Source organism: Lagopus leucura, unplaced genomic scaffold, assembly GCF_019238085.1.
Source record: "Lagopus leucura isolate 7727_CA_CO unplaced genomic scaffold, USGS_WTPT01 Super-Scaffold_1, whole genome shotgun sequence".
NCBI lineage: Eukaryota > Metazoa > Chordata > Aves > Galliformes > Phasianidae > Lagopus > Lagopus leucura.
In genome coordinates, this window is record NW_024962250.1 from 13,105,016 (window position 1) to 13,119,620 (window position 14,605).

The 14,605-nt window shown below is 39.9% G+C and overlaps 1 protein-coding gene across 2 annotated transcripts; it reads left to right on the forward strand.

The window, feature by feature from the left end:
- Positions 1 to 417: 417 nt before the first annotated feature.
- KATNBL1 (katanin regulatory subunit B1 like 1) lies at positions 418 to 14,300 on the forward strand. 2 transcript variants are annotated; one of them, XM_042872292.1, is made up of 10 exons: positions 418 to 528; positions 6,421 to 6,548; positions 7,530 to 7,570; positions 7,937 to 8,216; positions 10,243 to 10,361; positions 10,535 to 10,585; positions 10,667 to 10,756; positions 11,309 to 11,398; positions 11,805 to 11,898; positions 13,415 to 14,300. In XM_042872292.1, exons 2-10 carry the CDS (start codon positions 6,435 to 6,437, stop codon positions 13,445 to 13,447), a joined length of 912 nt encoding a protein of 303 aa, XP_042728226.1. In that variant the 5' UTR covers positions 418 to 528; positions 6,421 to 6,434; the 3' UTR covers positions 13,448 to 14,300. The 2 variants fall into 2 exon arrangements, with proteins under 2 accessions (XP_042728226.1, XP_042728232.1); XM_042872298.1 differs by lacking the exon at positions 418 to 528 and adding an exon at positions 857 to 956.
- Positions 14,301 to 14,605: the final 305 nt, after the last annotated feature.

Here is a 14,605-nt window from a genome sequence, read left to right on the forward strand (position 1 = left end):
GTGTCATTAGCTGCCTGCGGACACAGTAGAGATCAAATGTTGCAAAGTTCCCGATTCAATAAAAATACTCGAGGAACATTACGCATCAGAAAGCCTTCCCTATGGTGAGCAAAACCGGAATGCAGTGACGGCGCTGTCAGCTCCACACGACGCCCGCGAAGCCAGCCTTCGCCCCCGCCTCTTTTCAGGAGGCGCGGCTGCAAAAAACGGCGGGAAGCGCGGGGCGGGCAGTGCCGCGCGTCCGAGGGGCCGGCGGTCGACCACCCCGAGCGACCACAGCGCCACCGCTGCCCTGTGGACGTGCGCCGCCGCAGAGGGCTGCCCTCGCAGGTGGGCGGCTGCGGCGCGGCCGCCAGAGGGCGCTTTGTTCCGGCACGGCGCGGGCGGAGGCGGAGCGAGGCGGGGCGCGGCCCAGCATGCAGCGCGGCGCCGTTTGAATGGCGCAGGCTGCGGGCGCTGGCTCCCGGCCGTAGCCTCTCGTGACGGTCTCTCCTGTCGGCGTGGGCGGTCCGATACCATGAGCAGCGGGTGAGCGCGGCCGCGCGGACCGCCGCACCGGGAAGGTCGGCCTCAGGGAGTCCCTCGTGGCGGGGCCCCTCCTCGGCTCGGGGCGCGCCCGCGACGCCGCGAGACGGGCGGGGAGGGGCCGCGGCGGCCGGGCCTTCCGCCTGCTGCTCCCCGGGGTCGCTCGCTCGGGCGGGGCGCCTCTGCGGGCCCGGCAGCCGCGGCGCGCGGGTGGGAGCCGGGCCGCCCCGCCGGGCTGCGGGGCCCTGGCGGCCTCCCCGTCGGTCTCGGCTGCGCCCGCGTGGGGCTCGGCGCGCGGCCCTGCCTCGGATCCGTCGGGGCTCCGCTTCGGCCTTCTTCTAAAACGACGGCGTCAGCCGGCAGTCAGAACCGGCGTGTGCCCACGGAGCGCGGCGGGGTTGTAATGCTGCCCGGGGAGGATAATAGCAGGGGTGAGGCCTGCTGACTGGGCTCTGCGCCCTGGGTGTGACAGGTGCCTTATTGCAGTGCGGAGGAGAGTGAGGGAGCAAGACGTCTTCATTTGCTTCAGGAGCCTGTGTTAATTGCTTTCTTAAAAAGACTTCAGATCTCTTTTTCTGCTGTGCTGGAGAGGTTTGGCTTGTCGTTCAGTGTAACAAACTGAAAAGTGAAAGCAGTTAGAGACTGTGGGGTGGTTTTGTCAGGTTATTCTAGCAACGTGCTGTGCTTTGGAGCTAGGATGAGTGTGTTATTTGCTTAAAAACTGCCCCTTTTTGTGAGATGAATGTTGTCTTTCTCACTGCCTCAGTTTTTGTTCTTCCCACTGTGTAGCTGCAGACAGAGAAGGACAAGAAGGGTGGTTGGCCTTGGTGGGAGAATTAAATGTAACAGATGGCAGAGAAGTGGCTGTCGGTCCTTGCTGGGTGGAAAAAAAAAAAATTGTTTCAGTTTAAAGCTGTTCCTTCATTATTAATCAGTGCATGTAATTTTGACTAAAGTGTCAGTAAGCTTATTCAAGTGGATTCAAGTTAGCTTTGTTTTTAATTCCTCAGCTTTATAACTGAGAACTTTTATTATGTTTTAAGAGTAGTATTAATAGTTAACCTCATATGAATATGTTTACATACATGAATATCCAGTGTTGTAGTGTTATACTAGTTTACTTGAACTACATCCTTAAGTTTTGCAGCTTGTCTTCTTGATGCATTTCAGTTAGAATAATAAGGATGTCTATGGATCTGTATCTTGATCCTATGGTAAACACCTTGAGTTTGAATTAAAGATTTTTTAGATGCTCTTGACATCTCATCATCAAAAGACGTGCAGGGTAACATTAAGTGCAGTGTACAATGCCACGTGATCTCAGGCCATGAAGTATAGGCACAGGCTGCATTCAGCCTCATGAGGCTAGGTAGGTACCTGTAACTCCATTAAGTTTGGAGTTCCAGTGTACCTTTCTCAGAGTTTGAATTTAAAGTTCTTGCTAGAGATTGGAGTTAAATAGCGAATAGGAAAAAAAAAAATTACTGTGTTTGTTTTTTTTATGGATAATTTCTTAAAGCTTATTGACAGTATTAATGTGAGAGCTCCAACACATTAGAGCTCTGTTTCCTGCCTAACAGCTGTCAGATAGTCTTAACACAATAGAGGTTTTCCACCTTGCTTTTCCTGGAGCGTTAATAGCTGAAAATCAACAGGTAAAGAACATTGTTTTGTTAGTGGAGGACTGCTTCTATGATTCTACTTTCCAGTGCTTTTTAAAATTTAACATGCCTTTAAATTCTACTTCCACATGCAGAAAATAGTATGGTGCTTTTACTACTTTCACCTCTCCTGGGCAAAATACTTTTCTAGAAGTTAAATGTCTATTTATTAGACTGTGTGAAGGAGTACTTTGCCCCATGCCTGGATTCATCCTCACTAAACTTTGTTGAACTCCAACTTGTGATCGCTTCCAAAGCTTCGTTATGACTGCTTATGGCAGCAGGCCCTGAACAAATTCTGTGCCTATGTAGTAGGAGGCTGAGCTTAAAAAATTGTAGCAATGTTAACTTGTCACTCAAGTAGTATTTCTATATGCAAATGTAGTTGATGTTAATTTTTCCCGTGTAGTTCTCTTCAAATTGAAAGAAATGGCCTGACGGGTACAGTTAGCTGAAATTTGTGCCCTGGTGATGTGTGAGGCTTGTCTTGTAGTGTTGAACGAAAACAGTGCATTGATGATAATTCAAGGTTTTAAGGAACGCATTTCTTAAGATAATTCAATACATAACACTTACTGAACTGTCAGAGCATAATTACAAAGTCTTTTTTAAAAGATCTGTTTCCTAATGAAAGCATGTGGAAGGATGTGCAATCAAGAGACAGATGGATTCTGTAATATTTGTCAATCAGGCTTAAAATGAAAGGAAATGATGCCAAATTTACTCAATCTTCTACATCATAAGATAGCACTAATTTATTTTTCTAGACAGATTACCCTTTTGGAAGTAAATTTGGAATAACCATTATTGGAAATGTCTCATAAGCCTTTTACATCTGGCAGTAATTAGTAAAATTAGTTGCTCTTTCCTGGCTCTGTGATGTGTGCCAGCTTCAAATGCATTCAGAGCAGGCACCTCCTTTCTGTGGAGTAACAATTAATGAACTTTTCCAGCTGATTCAAATAAGGATCGATGTTGTCATCTTGAGAATGTGCTCTTGATATAACATGAGGGCTGGGGGAGAAACCCCAGAACATCTGTGATGGCTAATGTATGTGGAATGCTGTAGGAAAAAGGAGCTTTTAAGAATTCTGGCAATGGGTGGGGTGGGACGAATGATTCTTTTAGAGGCTGTTGCAGATGACTGAAACAAAACTTTCACGTTTGTTTTGCTGTCTGCAAAGTACTCAAGTCTGTGCACTGTAAGATATCTGTTATGTTAAAACATGCACAGAAAAGTTTGTCCCCTTCTGGGGGCCATGCCCAGAATGTCAGCGGATGGGAGGGAGTGGCAGTGTTTGTTAATACTTGTCTTTGACAGCTATGCACTTGGAAGCCATTTAGTGCTGCCTTCCTTCGTGCAAGTACGGTGTGATTCTAGAGGTGTATTGCATCTGGGTTAGATCAGAGTTTTGTGGGGGATATTTATTTAAATAATTAGCACAGTATTAGAGCTGCTAGGAGAACTCTGCCAAGGTAACATCTAGTGATTAGTTAAGGGTAACCTGACTTCCCATTACATGTGGTTGCTGTTATGCTGGTCATTCTGTTTCCTGAAAACTGAGGAGAGAGAGGGGAGGAAGGATTGTTATCTGCTTAGAAAAGCCCTCCGTTAAAGGGAGAAAATGGATGGAATGGGAGTCTGTCAGCATGATGAACTTGTGCGTTTCTGTTCTGATTTACAGTTGTCACAAAGTGTGCTGCAGAGCAGTTTAAGCTTGTATGTTAAAGGACTAAGGCTGAAGAGACTTCATTTTATCCTTATTTTTTCAGTCATGTGAAGCAGAGGAGTTGCATTAGCCTTAAGAAATAATGTACTAGGCTGTTTGGAACAAATATAGCTAGCTGCACTCATGATGATGGAATTGTCAAAAACTCAAGAAGTTGATGTATAAGTTGTGTGACCTGATATTAAAAAAAATATATGCCTTTTTAAAAATTCTCCGTATGTATCAAAAAATAGCAGGGGATGGCAGCGTCTGACTGTTCTAGAATATACCTGATAGTTCTCTTGACTGCTTCAATTTCCTGTAAAGCCCCTCTGATTTCCCCTGCGTACGGATTTGTAATTGCTGATCAGTGATCCTTATGGAACGCTGAGCAGTCTGAGTGATCTAAAGCAAACTGTCATATATTCAGATCTTAATGTGGGTGATAGTTATTAGCTCACAGCCTATAATTCTGTTTGTGAACCCAGAATTTCTTTACACCTGCAGACATAGATGCTTTGCTCTACGTTCACCCCTAATCTTTGTTTCTGCTTATTGTTCATCACTGTTCTTTAATTTGTCAGTTAACCCTCATCTTTAATTTCTGGTATAACCTGGTATTGCCAGCAGCCTTCATTTATCCCTTCATGAGGTACTGTACAAATATTTCCAACTGCACAGTTTTTCTGCAGATTTCCAGCAGTGTTCGCTGTGGGAGCTGCTTATATCGCTTATTGCTGTTAGGTATTTCTCCATGCAGAAACTTTCTCTCATCAATGAATTGCTTAATTTCTCAAGAGACCTCAGTGAAGGACTTCAGGAAGCTTTTTTGGAATCCCGGGTCTGATCTGTCCTTCAGCTCTCCTATATCCCATACTGCACTACTTTCTGTGAGTGTGCATCACAGGCTTGGAGAATGCCATTAATTCTTCAAAGCAAGACTCAGTGAGGTTGACTCTTTCCCAAGACATTATTTGTATCTACTAATTCTATTCTTAATTGCATTGTTTACCAATTTGTGCAACAGAGATGTCACTGAACCTTCCTTAAGGCCATCTTTAAATACTGACTGTATTTTCCTTTTGGCACCCTAGCAGCTCTACAGGAGAGGTTCTGTACCTCTTTTAATAACACATCTATTTCTTCCTAAATTCATATGGCTTTTGGATGTATGCCATCCATTTCTATGGGTCTGATGCTGTTTGCTTTGCTCATGTTCGTTGCTGCTGCTTTGTCTTTAGATACCCCCAACAAAACCAACACCCTAAACTGTAGGACAGTGAGCACAGATGTAAGGATATTTTAGTTCACTAAACATTCCTTTGTATCTGATCATCAATTGGGCCTTTTGGGATTTCTGTTCCTGGCCTCTAAAGAGGGAGTCTGTAATTTTACATTCTTTTCCTGTTTCAGCTGGAGGCTTCATGCTCTCTCATCGTATTTTATCAGTGTGTAATCCTTTTCACTTATCTCTTTAGGGCATCATCAAGTTTTATGTAGAAAACTTACCTTTCTAGTGCAGATATTTTGACTCAACCTTAAGAAAATGACTCACATACTGAAACAGATACTAACCCAGGATTCCTTGTTAAGACATTTTTCTCACCTTATGCTGTTTTCCACTCTTAATTCGAATGCATTTCAGTTTAATACTGTTGTTTTGTACATTAGGAATCAACTTTTTTCTTTGTATGAAAGAGGAGGGAATATGAGATAATTTATTAAACAGGCAAATAAGAAGCTGCTGCTCTGCATGGTTACAAGCTGTCATTGTCACAGCAATAGTCAGAAATGATTATTTAGGAACTGAAGTTAAGGACCTTCTTGGTTCTGACAGACTGATTCTGTGGGATTTCGCTTCAGTGGCAGTTGGTCCTCCCTGTTCTTCTGGAGTGCTACAGAAAACCACTTGCCTGTATATACATACAGGTCATCTGCAAAATAGAAATTTTTTCTTTACAAGTAGTAATACCCAGGTGTTATACTGAGGAGAAGTTGTGGGAGGGAATTGCCAACCAGGTAAGGGGAGATATCTAAGGCATTTTTTTATTCTGATTAAGCTTGCCTCGTTCCTGAAAAATATGAAGTATTTTTATTTTCCTGTCTTTCCTCATTTGGAAACAGTTGAGAGCAACTATATTTCTTTAGATAGCAGATGAAATAGACTTGAAGGAGAATTCTCGAGTAATTTGTCTTATATTTTACATGAATTCCTGCGTGTATGGTATCCTAGAGTGCAGGTGTACTGAACTGATCTGTAAACAAGATTCGTGTATCTTGGGGATGGCGAAGAGGGATTTTTTGCTTTTGGTGGGGAGCTAAAGGTGGGAATTCTGAAGTGCTTATCAGAGAGGTACTAACAAGGCTTCCAGCTAATGTTGCTGAACGGTAATGAATTGATTTGTTTATATAATCGAATATCTTGCAAGTATTTGAACTGTTTGAACTGTAGTTGCTAGTTGCATTTGAAGAAAGCTGGCTGTTTTACAAAATATGACTTGAGTTAATCTTTCCCTTGAAAATAGGGATTTGAGAGATTATGGCATCTGAGGCTCACAATGCTAAAAAACAGAAAGTACTGCATATTGAAGGTTGTCCTGTTGATCTCCCCAGAAAAAGAATCTCTTCTTCCACTAAAAAGATCATGAAGGAGGTAAGGTATTTCTGTCTTCCAGTGAAGCTGAAGTTAATATTCAAATAAAAGTTTATAGCTTTGCACAATCTAGAACTGGAGACATAGCGGTGTTGAGTATGCTTTGTATTTAGATGTAGAACAGAACAGCAATTATATCATGAGAAATATTGTTATAGGCACACAGGGATGACACAGATGTATCATGTTGTCCATATGAGCAGCAGATAGCAATTTGGTTCTGTTCATCTTCTTTCCTGCAATCTTATCAGAAAAAGTTCTAGGTTAGGAATTCAATTGTCAAAAAGTTTTCCTTTGTTAAGAGACAGCAAATCTGAGAGGTGGGGTAGGAGAAATAGTTCTTAAGACATTGAAGTTTACTATAAACATTTAGAAATTCAAGTTCAAGCTGTTGCTTAATTTTCAACGGTTTTATGAATCTGTATGGCATAACTTGAATGAATTTTCTTAGTCCTTCAGATTATTAACATTCTGTGCAGCCTAATTGGTATCAGGGTGCTTATGTTTCCTGTTGGTGAATCTAGGATAATCAAGCTAGTTCTACCTACATCAGCCTTCGTTTTTTTTGTTGTGCTTTGAAGAAATATTTTCTGCTGCCATCTTTCCTAGCACCTGCTAATCTGTTATATTGTTGGCCATTAGATGTATATGAGAGACAGGTAATGTAACTTCACCATCAAATTCCAGAAGCTTTTTTTATACTAGTCACAGTTTTTAGTTCTTTGTCAGTCTCTGATGTTACAGTCCTACCTCTTCCAAAGACTTTGCAAACCTTTAGTTGACTGTGGTGTTGCAAGGACAGCTGTATGTCTACTTACCACTGTGAAATAATTTATAGAAATGTTAGTGTAGCTGTGCTTCAAACAGAATAGAAAAGGTGGCTGGGAGGGAATCCGTGGCAAATTTAGTCCATGATAAAGCAGTGATGCTGTTTGTGTCTTTTTAGTAATAGCCTGTCCTCCTTTGTTCCCTTTCTCCCAGGATAAGAAATCTCCAAAACAGCTGGCTTCATACACAAACAGGTAGGAGGGTCTTGCTGTTTAGAGTCTGAAGTTTCAGGAGGGAGTCAAGCAGGGAGGAAGAAGCAATTCGAATTTATTACAACACCCAAATTGTCACAATGAGAAATCATAACTGTACTGGCAGTGCTTATAGTTGTCCATTTCTATGATAATGAGTTAATTTTTTTTTTTTAAAAAGCAGGAAAACAGTATTAGTGGTAGGTTTTATTTCTGATAACCCAGTTGTCATGAGGCTATGTACTGATGGTGAAATGCTGAAGTAGCCTAAGTTTACTGTTGAATTCATAATGATATATTTTACCTTAATACAAAGTGTTGACTTACGTATAGGATTACCTTTACTAAAATACTCCTGTATTTTTGCAGAATAACAGTTGGAAAAACAGTGACCAGTCCCCTATCTCTCTTCAAAGCAGTACATTGTAAAAGAAAAGTCCATTGTTATACTGCAAAGCCTTGTTATAAGAAGAAACAGTTCCCTAAATCAAGGGGCTGTAACATGGCAAATAAAGAAAATGAACTGGCTTGTGCAGGGAATCTGCCAGCAAAACTGAATGACGGTCGTACACACTTGCTGAATTCTAGTGACTCTGGCTCATCTCAAACAGAAGGCCCCTCTTCCAAATACAGTGCATTTTTTTCAGAGGTAAGTTGAGCTTAAAAGAAATCTGAGTTCAGTGTAAGCATTCTTGTTAGTTTTGAATAGTTTTTTGAGTAGATTAGTTTTCTTAACATTCAGATTGTCTCAGTTTGTGATTTGCAGTCTTATTCCTCAGTAGACTGATTCAGTTGCCAACAGTAGTAGTTCTGCCACTTTATCAGCACAAACTTAGATCTGACATTCTAGTCTAATTTCAGATCATACCAGCATCAAGTGAAAAATATTGTTTTGGCTGGGTTAGATTTCATGACTTAAGATGCATGGCCTCATTTGTTTTTGAAGGTGTTAGTGTATGGATAGGAATAAGCTGGTGAGATTGGATGGGTTTTTTTTTTAATAATGTTAGCTTGGTGACCATGAAAACAACTTAAATGATTGTAAAAGATTGTTCTTACAGAGATTACTTAAGGAAACTCAAATGGTTGCAGAGCTTTTGTAACTGGCTACAACATCAGATGGATATGAAATAAATGTGTTTTGTGACAGAGCTTTCTCAGTCCTTTTCTGTTGAGGTTTTCCTTTCTTTCAGTGTAGCTGTTTTGAACACCTACAGGCCTCACTAGGTAACAAAGTGAGTCATGGCAGAAAGCATGACAAGTAAGACTGTCGCCATACTGTCTCTTCATGGCAGCTTCTACCTACAGTTCCATGAAGAGAGTGCTCTGGAGGTGCCAAGTTGGTGGTACCTTTAAACACCATTTAAACTAATGGCTTCAATGAGTGAGTGGAAAGTAAGCTAGAATGGAGAGGCTGTGTGATGGAGAAGGATAAAAAAAATTGTGGGATCATAGAATGGTTTGAGCTGGAAGGGACCTTAAAGATCCTCTGTTCTCAACAGCCCTGCTATAGTCAGACACCTTTCCTTAAATCAAATTGCCCAAAGCCCCATCCATCCAGGCTTCAAGCACCTTCAGGGATGGGATATCCACAACTTCTCTGGGCAATTTGTTCCAATGCTTTACCACCCTCATATTAAAGAATTTCTTCCAAATATCTAACCTAAACCTATCCTTCTACTTAAAAAACAAAAAACAAAAAACCATTAGCACCTTGTCACAGAATCGCAGAATGGCCAGGGTTGGAAGGGACCTCAAAGATCACGAATCTCCAACCCCCCTACCACATGGGCCACGCAGGGCCACCAACCTCCACATTTAATACCAGACCAGGCTGCGTAAGGCCCCATCCAACCTGGCGTTGAACACCTCCAGGGACGTGGCATCCACAACCTCTCTAGGCAGCCTGTTCCAGCACCTCACCACTCTCTCTGTAAAGAACTCTAAAGAACTTGTCCTATCACTATACTACTTGATCAAGTCTCTCTACATCTTTCTTGTAGGCTCTCTTTACATTGGCCTTCTAGTACTTAAGGTTTCCCCAAAGCCTCCTCTTCTCCTAATCAGTCAAAATTCCCCCAGCCTGTCTTATTGGGAAAGAGGTTTCAGCCCTTCGATCACCTTCACTGCCTTCCTCTGAATCTGCTCCATCAGCTCTGTGTTGCTATTACACAAAGAGTCCCAGTGCTGGATGCAGTACTGCAAATTAGGTGTCAGAAGAGCAGAGTAGAGGGGACCGATCATCTCCCTTAAACTGCTGGTCATGCTTCCTTTGATGCAGAGCAGGTGATGCGATGGACTTTCTGGGCTGCAAACTCATGCTGCTGGCTTGTATGAAATACTTTCAAATGGATAAGTATTTAAATAAGCGCTTCTCAAAGTTGTTGAGACTTATAGGTTAATGCCTATGAGTAAGTGCTGTAATTATTAGATATCTCTATTCAAGTGTTTGCAGACCTTATTCTTGCAGATTTTAGGTATAGTAGAAAGTCTGTTGGTGCCTTCTTCCAAGGGTGATTCATGCTCTAAGGCTACTATTAAGAAAACTTCTATTAATCATACAGGTGGTAAAATATATTTTCATGTACTCCAGCATTGCCATACTGAAGCAGCTTATTGTGTCACTGCTGACTACTTACCTTGCTGTCAACTTCTGTATTCTTAAAAACATACAGGTTTCTCAGGACCATGAAACTATGGCTCAAGTTCTTTTCAGCAGGAATCTGAGGCTGAATGTCGCTTTAACCTTTTGGAGAAGGAGAAGTATAGGTGAACTGGTAGCCTACCTATTGAGGTAAACTTGATTTTCTCTTCCTTTATGTTCTTAAAGTGGTAGCAAAACCAAATATGATGCAGTCTTTTAGGATTTCCTTAAATCTTGTAAATTATCAATAATTACTTATTAATGGAAACATAGTTCAACCTGTGCTTAACTAGTGACACTTATTTTATCTTCCATGTTTCTAGGATACAAGATCTTGGAGTTGTAGTAGACTGCCTTCCTATGCTTACAAACAGGTACAAACAGGAAGTGGGACATGCGAATGTACTATGCCCACAGAGAATTTCTGGCACTTCTGAAACATCTTGTTTTTTAAGTTTACAGGAAGAAAAACCATATATTTCAGTTGGCTGCTGTGTAGATCTTTTGCCTTTAGTGAAATCACTACTTAAAAGCAAATATGAAGAGTAAGTATCAATTTCAGATGTCTAAATGCCATTCCTTCCTGGCTATGTGGTATCCATGTGTTTAAAGATGCTTGGTCCTCTGACTCATCTTCCTTCCCACCAGCCCTGCCTTTCTTGGGGAAGCACCTACCTAAAGGAGCTTCCGTATAAGCCTTCATATTGTTTTTAATAGCATTCAGGGGTTTAATTTTAAACAAACAAACAAAAGTTCTGCAGGGTTAAGCAACCATGGGGGAGTTAGTTTTTGGCTTCGTGTAGGTATATCATTCTAAACAGTGAAGCACAATGGCAGCAAGGTTTCAGCATGTTCTTTAACATAAGATCAATTAAACTTTCAGGTATAACATAAATAATCTCTTACTACTTTTGAAGAAGTACTTTAGTTTACAACTTAAAAAAAATGAGAACATGGGCAATTGCCTAAAATTGAGAATTTGTGTAATTCTGTCTGTTCCAAACCAGCAAATGTGTGGCTTTCTAAATTGCATTCGTGCTTGTATGAAAGTATTGGCTGACTTGTGGATATTTGAATTGTATAAAATGTTATTGCAGATATGTGATAGTTGGTCTAAACTGGCTTCAAGCTGTAATTAAAAGATGGTGGTCAGAACTATCTGCGCATAAAGAGAGGGCAGAGGATGGGTGAGTATAGTGTTTGAAAACATTTAAATGTTTCTGTAGCTGATTTCATCTCAAAAACCCTATTAATGCTGATCAACAGGAGCGCACCTTTTTATACAAAGGAAAAATTGATGCTTACAATTTGAAAGTAGAAGCTTAAAAGCATTTAAGTTCTTTAATTGTCAAGTCACAGGTGGTGTTTGGAAATTTGCTTGAAAGATTATATCATTCTTGTATTTCTTTTGCTTTTAACTTCTAGTAAATAAAGAATATAATTATTGGGATATTAAGTGCTGCGGAAAAAATATTGATCTGAGTTTATGGTAATATTAAGACTAAAGCGATATACAGTATGAAACACCTGTTTCAATCAAAGTCTGGGAAACTGTAGTATACATGTTAAAAACTATTATTGGTTGTTTTTCAGAAATATGGTTATTTTAAAACAACAATTAAGTGAATTATGGGAACAAGAAAATCATCTTACTCTGGTTCCAGGATATACTGGTAATATAGCAAAGGTAATCCAGTTACAGTTGTTCAGTAATAAGTATAGTTATGCCATTTATACATGTAGTTTTCCTCTTACTGGATGCTATTTACTCTAAACTATTAAAGGCTAGAACTGTATCAGCTGTTAGAGTATGTTTCACCAATGCTCAAGTATATTGCACAGTCCTTAGTCTGAAATTCTAGTATTGCGGTTTAGGATGCTGATGAATTTTTATCTTTTCTAACCTTTATAAAGTATCTCCTTAATGACATTTAATAAAATAGTAAATAGTAATAAACCTTAGAATGTTCAAAAAAAGGGGTTCAGATAAGTAAGTAGACTGTGAAGCACAGGTGTTTTCTTTAAAATTTGCTGTACCTCATCTGTGTGTGATGCAGCAGATTCTCACTCTGGCAAGTGGTGTTAGCATTTGCATGTTAAGTGACCAGGACAAGTGACAACATGCTGAATTCTAAATCTTTTTTCTGGCCTAATGCTGAAAAATTAGTAATTTTGTGGAGGGCAGAAGAGCAGCTCCATCTGAAGTGAAGGACCTCTGTGCCCTTTTTGGCATACTTACAGTATCAATACTATGCGTGATGTCTGATTAATACATGATTTGCTGTGTGTGTTACTCATCTCTCTAAAGGTAGTTTTCTGAGGCTGGGCACCAAAGCTTACACTGAGGAGGAAACCTTCCTCCCACTGGCATGACCTGAGAAAGGCAGGGAATGAACCAGAACATAAAGCAGCCATTTAGAGTAAACTTGAAAAGAATTTAGTGATTGCCTGCTCTATTTATATGTGTAGGAACTTTGTTGGATCTACAACTACTCAGAATCTTACAGTATGTAGTCACATAGAATTTGTTGCATTGGTGAATCGAGCAAATAAGTTTCTTACCCTCCTGGGACTGCTCTGTTTCCCTGTCTGGAATTTTGACATCTCTACAGGGCTAATTACAGGCTTCTTACAGAGTCTCAGATAGTTGATATTCAGAAGAATCAACTAACTCTCCACTGGTAGAGCAGTGGTAGCTTGTAATATAGATTGCCCAGTTCTTCTGATGGATCAGTGTAGCAGTTAGTGCTAGCATCAGTTTTTCCTTCTTTCTGTTCGTTTGCCTCCTTAAGGTTCTCCAGGATGTGTGTGACCAAGGGCGCAAGTGAGGAGCAAAGGAATAGTATAAGAATGTTGAAGGGGTGTAGGGTGGGTAACAATGACTCTTAAACATCATCATTTAGTGAGATTATGTCTATGAAATATAGTTTTGTATCCTGCCATTGGTGTTTGTGAAGTGAGCAAAGAAATGCTAAGTTGATGGCTTTAGACAATTAGCACCACTGTGCTCGTAAGCATAGCATTAAAAATTGTTTTTGAAAAAATGAGAAAAAAAAACAGTCCTGAACATGTGGATATTCTGAAATTTGCCCTAATTGTAATTCTTATATTACGGTCCTGATTGAGTAACCTATTCTCAGACCTACAGTTGGTATTACAAGAGTAGGTAATATGACAAACATTGTCTTTTTTTTTTCTTCTAGGATGTAAATGCTTATTTATTACAACTGTGCTGACACGACTGAGAAATGATGCGCTTATGTGGTGAAACAATCCTTTAAAATGTTCCTGAAATACGTACTATTTCTGAAAGCCTTCTGAAAAATATTGGTGGAAGAGAACTGAACTGTCAAGCTGTTTAATGAAACCACTAACGAAATCCTAACAATCTACTTCACATTGAAGTGGAAAAATGTCTAGTAGGAGCAACTTTTACTTCAGTGAGGTGAAACTGCACTATGAAAACTGTATGCCTTTGCTGCATTTGGGATTCATTCAATTACTAGGTATTCACTGTTTTCCTACAGTGTTGCATAAAAAGATGAATTCAAGTGGTTCTGCTGTCTTGTCTGACTGACAGTAACAAAGAACCAACACGAGCAATCGGCATTAAGAGCTTTTAGTGTTCATTCACAAGGACTCCAAAATGCACAGCTATCTTCCAACTATATTAAAGACAACTCTGAAATATTCAATTATTTCTTTGTTTTAATTGAAACTAAAGACAGTTTTTGTTTGCACTATTGAAAAAGTATACAACAAAAATGCCTTAATTACTAGTGTTTGAAAAAGCCAATATGTTGAGATGTAAGTAGCTATTGTATGTTCAGACTGTGATGAAAAAGTGCTACAGAAGTCAGGGTTTCACATTGTGTAGTTGTTCTTGAAACATTGCACATATATAAAAATTAATGTAAGAAAAATAATATGAATACCTGAACTTAAGCTTGGATAAGCAGTTATTACAAATGTGAGCAGAATGGTGAATATACCAAACAAATTTTTTTTATATTGTATGTGGATTTCTAACATGATATCTTGTTCTGTATCACTTAAACTACATGCAAGTAAGTAAATATATTAAATGTATCTACTGTTTTCTTCTCAAGTTCATAAAAATAATTTCTAGAACAACTTCTTCCACAGTACTTTCTATTGTAGATATTTATATCTATTATTTGTGAAATGTTTACAGCCAGACAAGGCCATTGTTACTCGTCACATCCTTCATATTCTACCTCCTTTAAGGAAATGGCAGATAGCTTTGCAAAATCAATGACTAACCTGATTTAATGCTGTCAAATTAGTACTACTTTAAACTGGAAAAAAAAACCCAAACACAAACATTGAAAAGACTATCAACTTTTACTCTTCTACCATTGTTCTTTGCTATT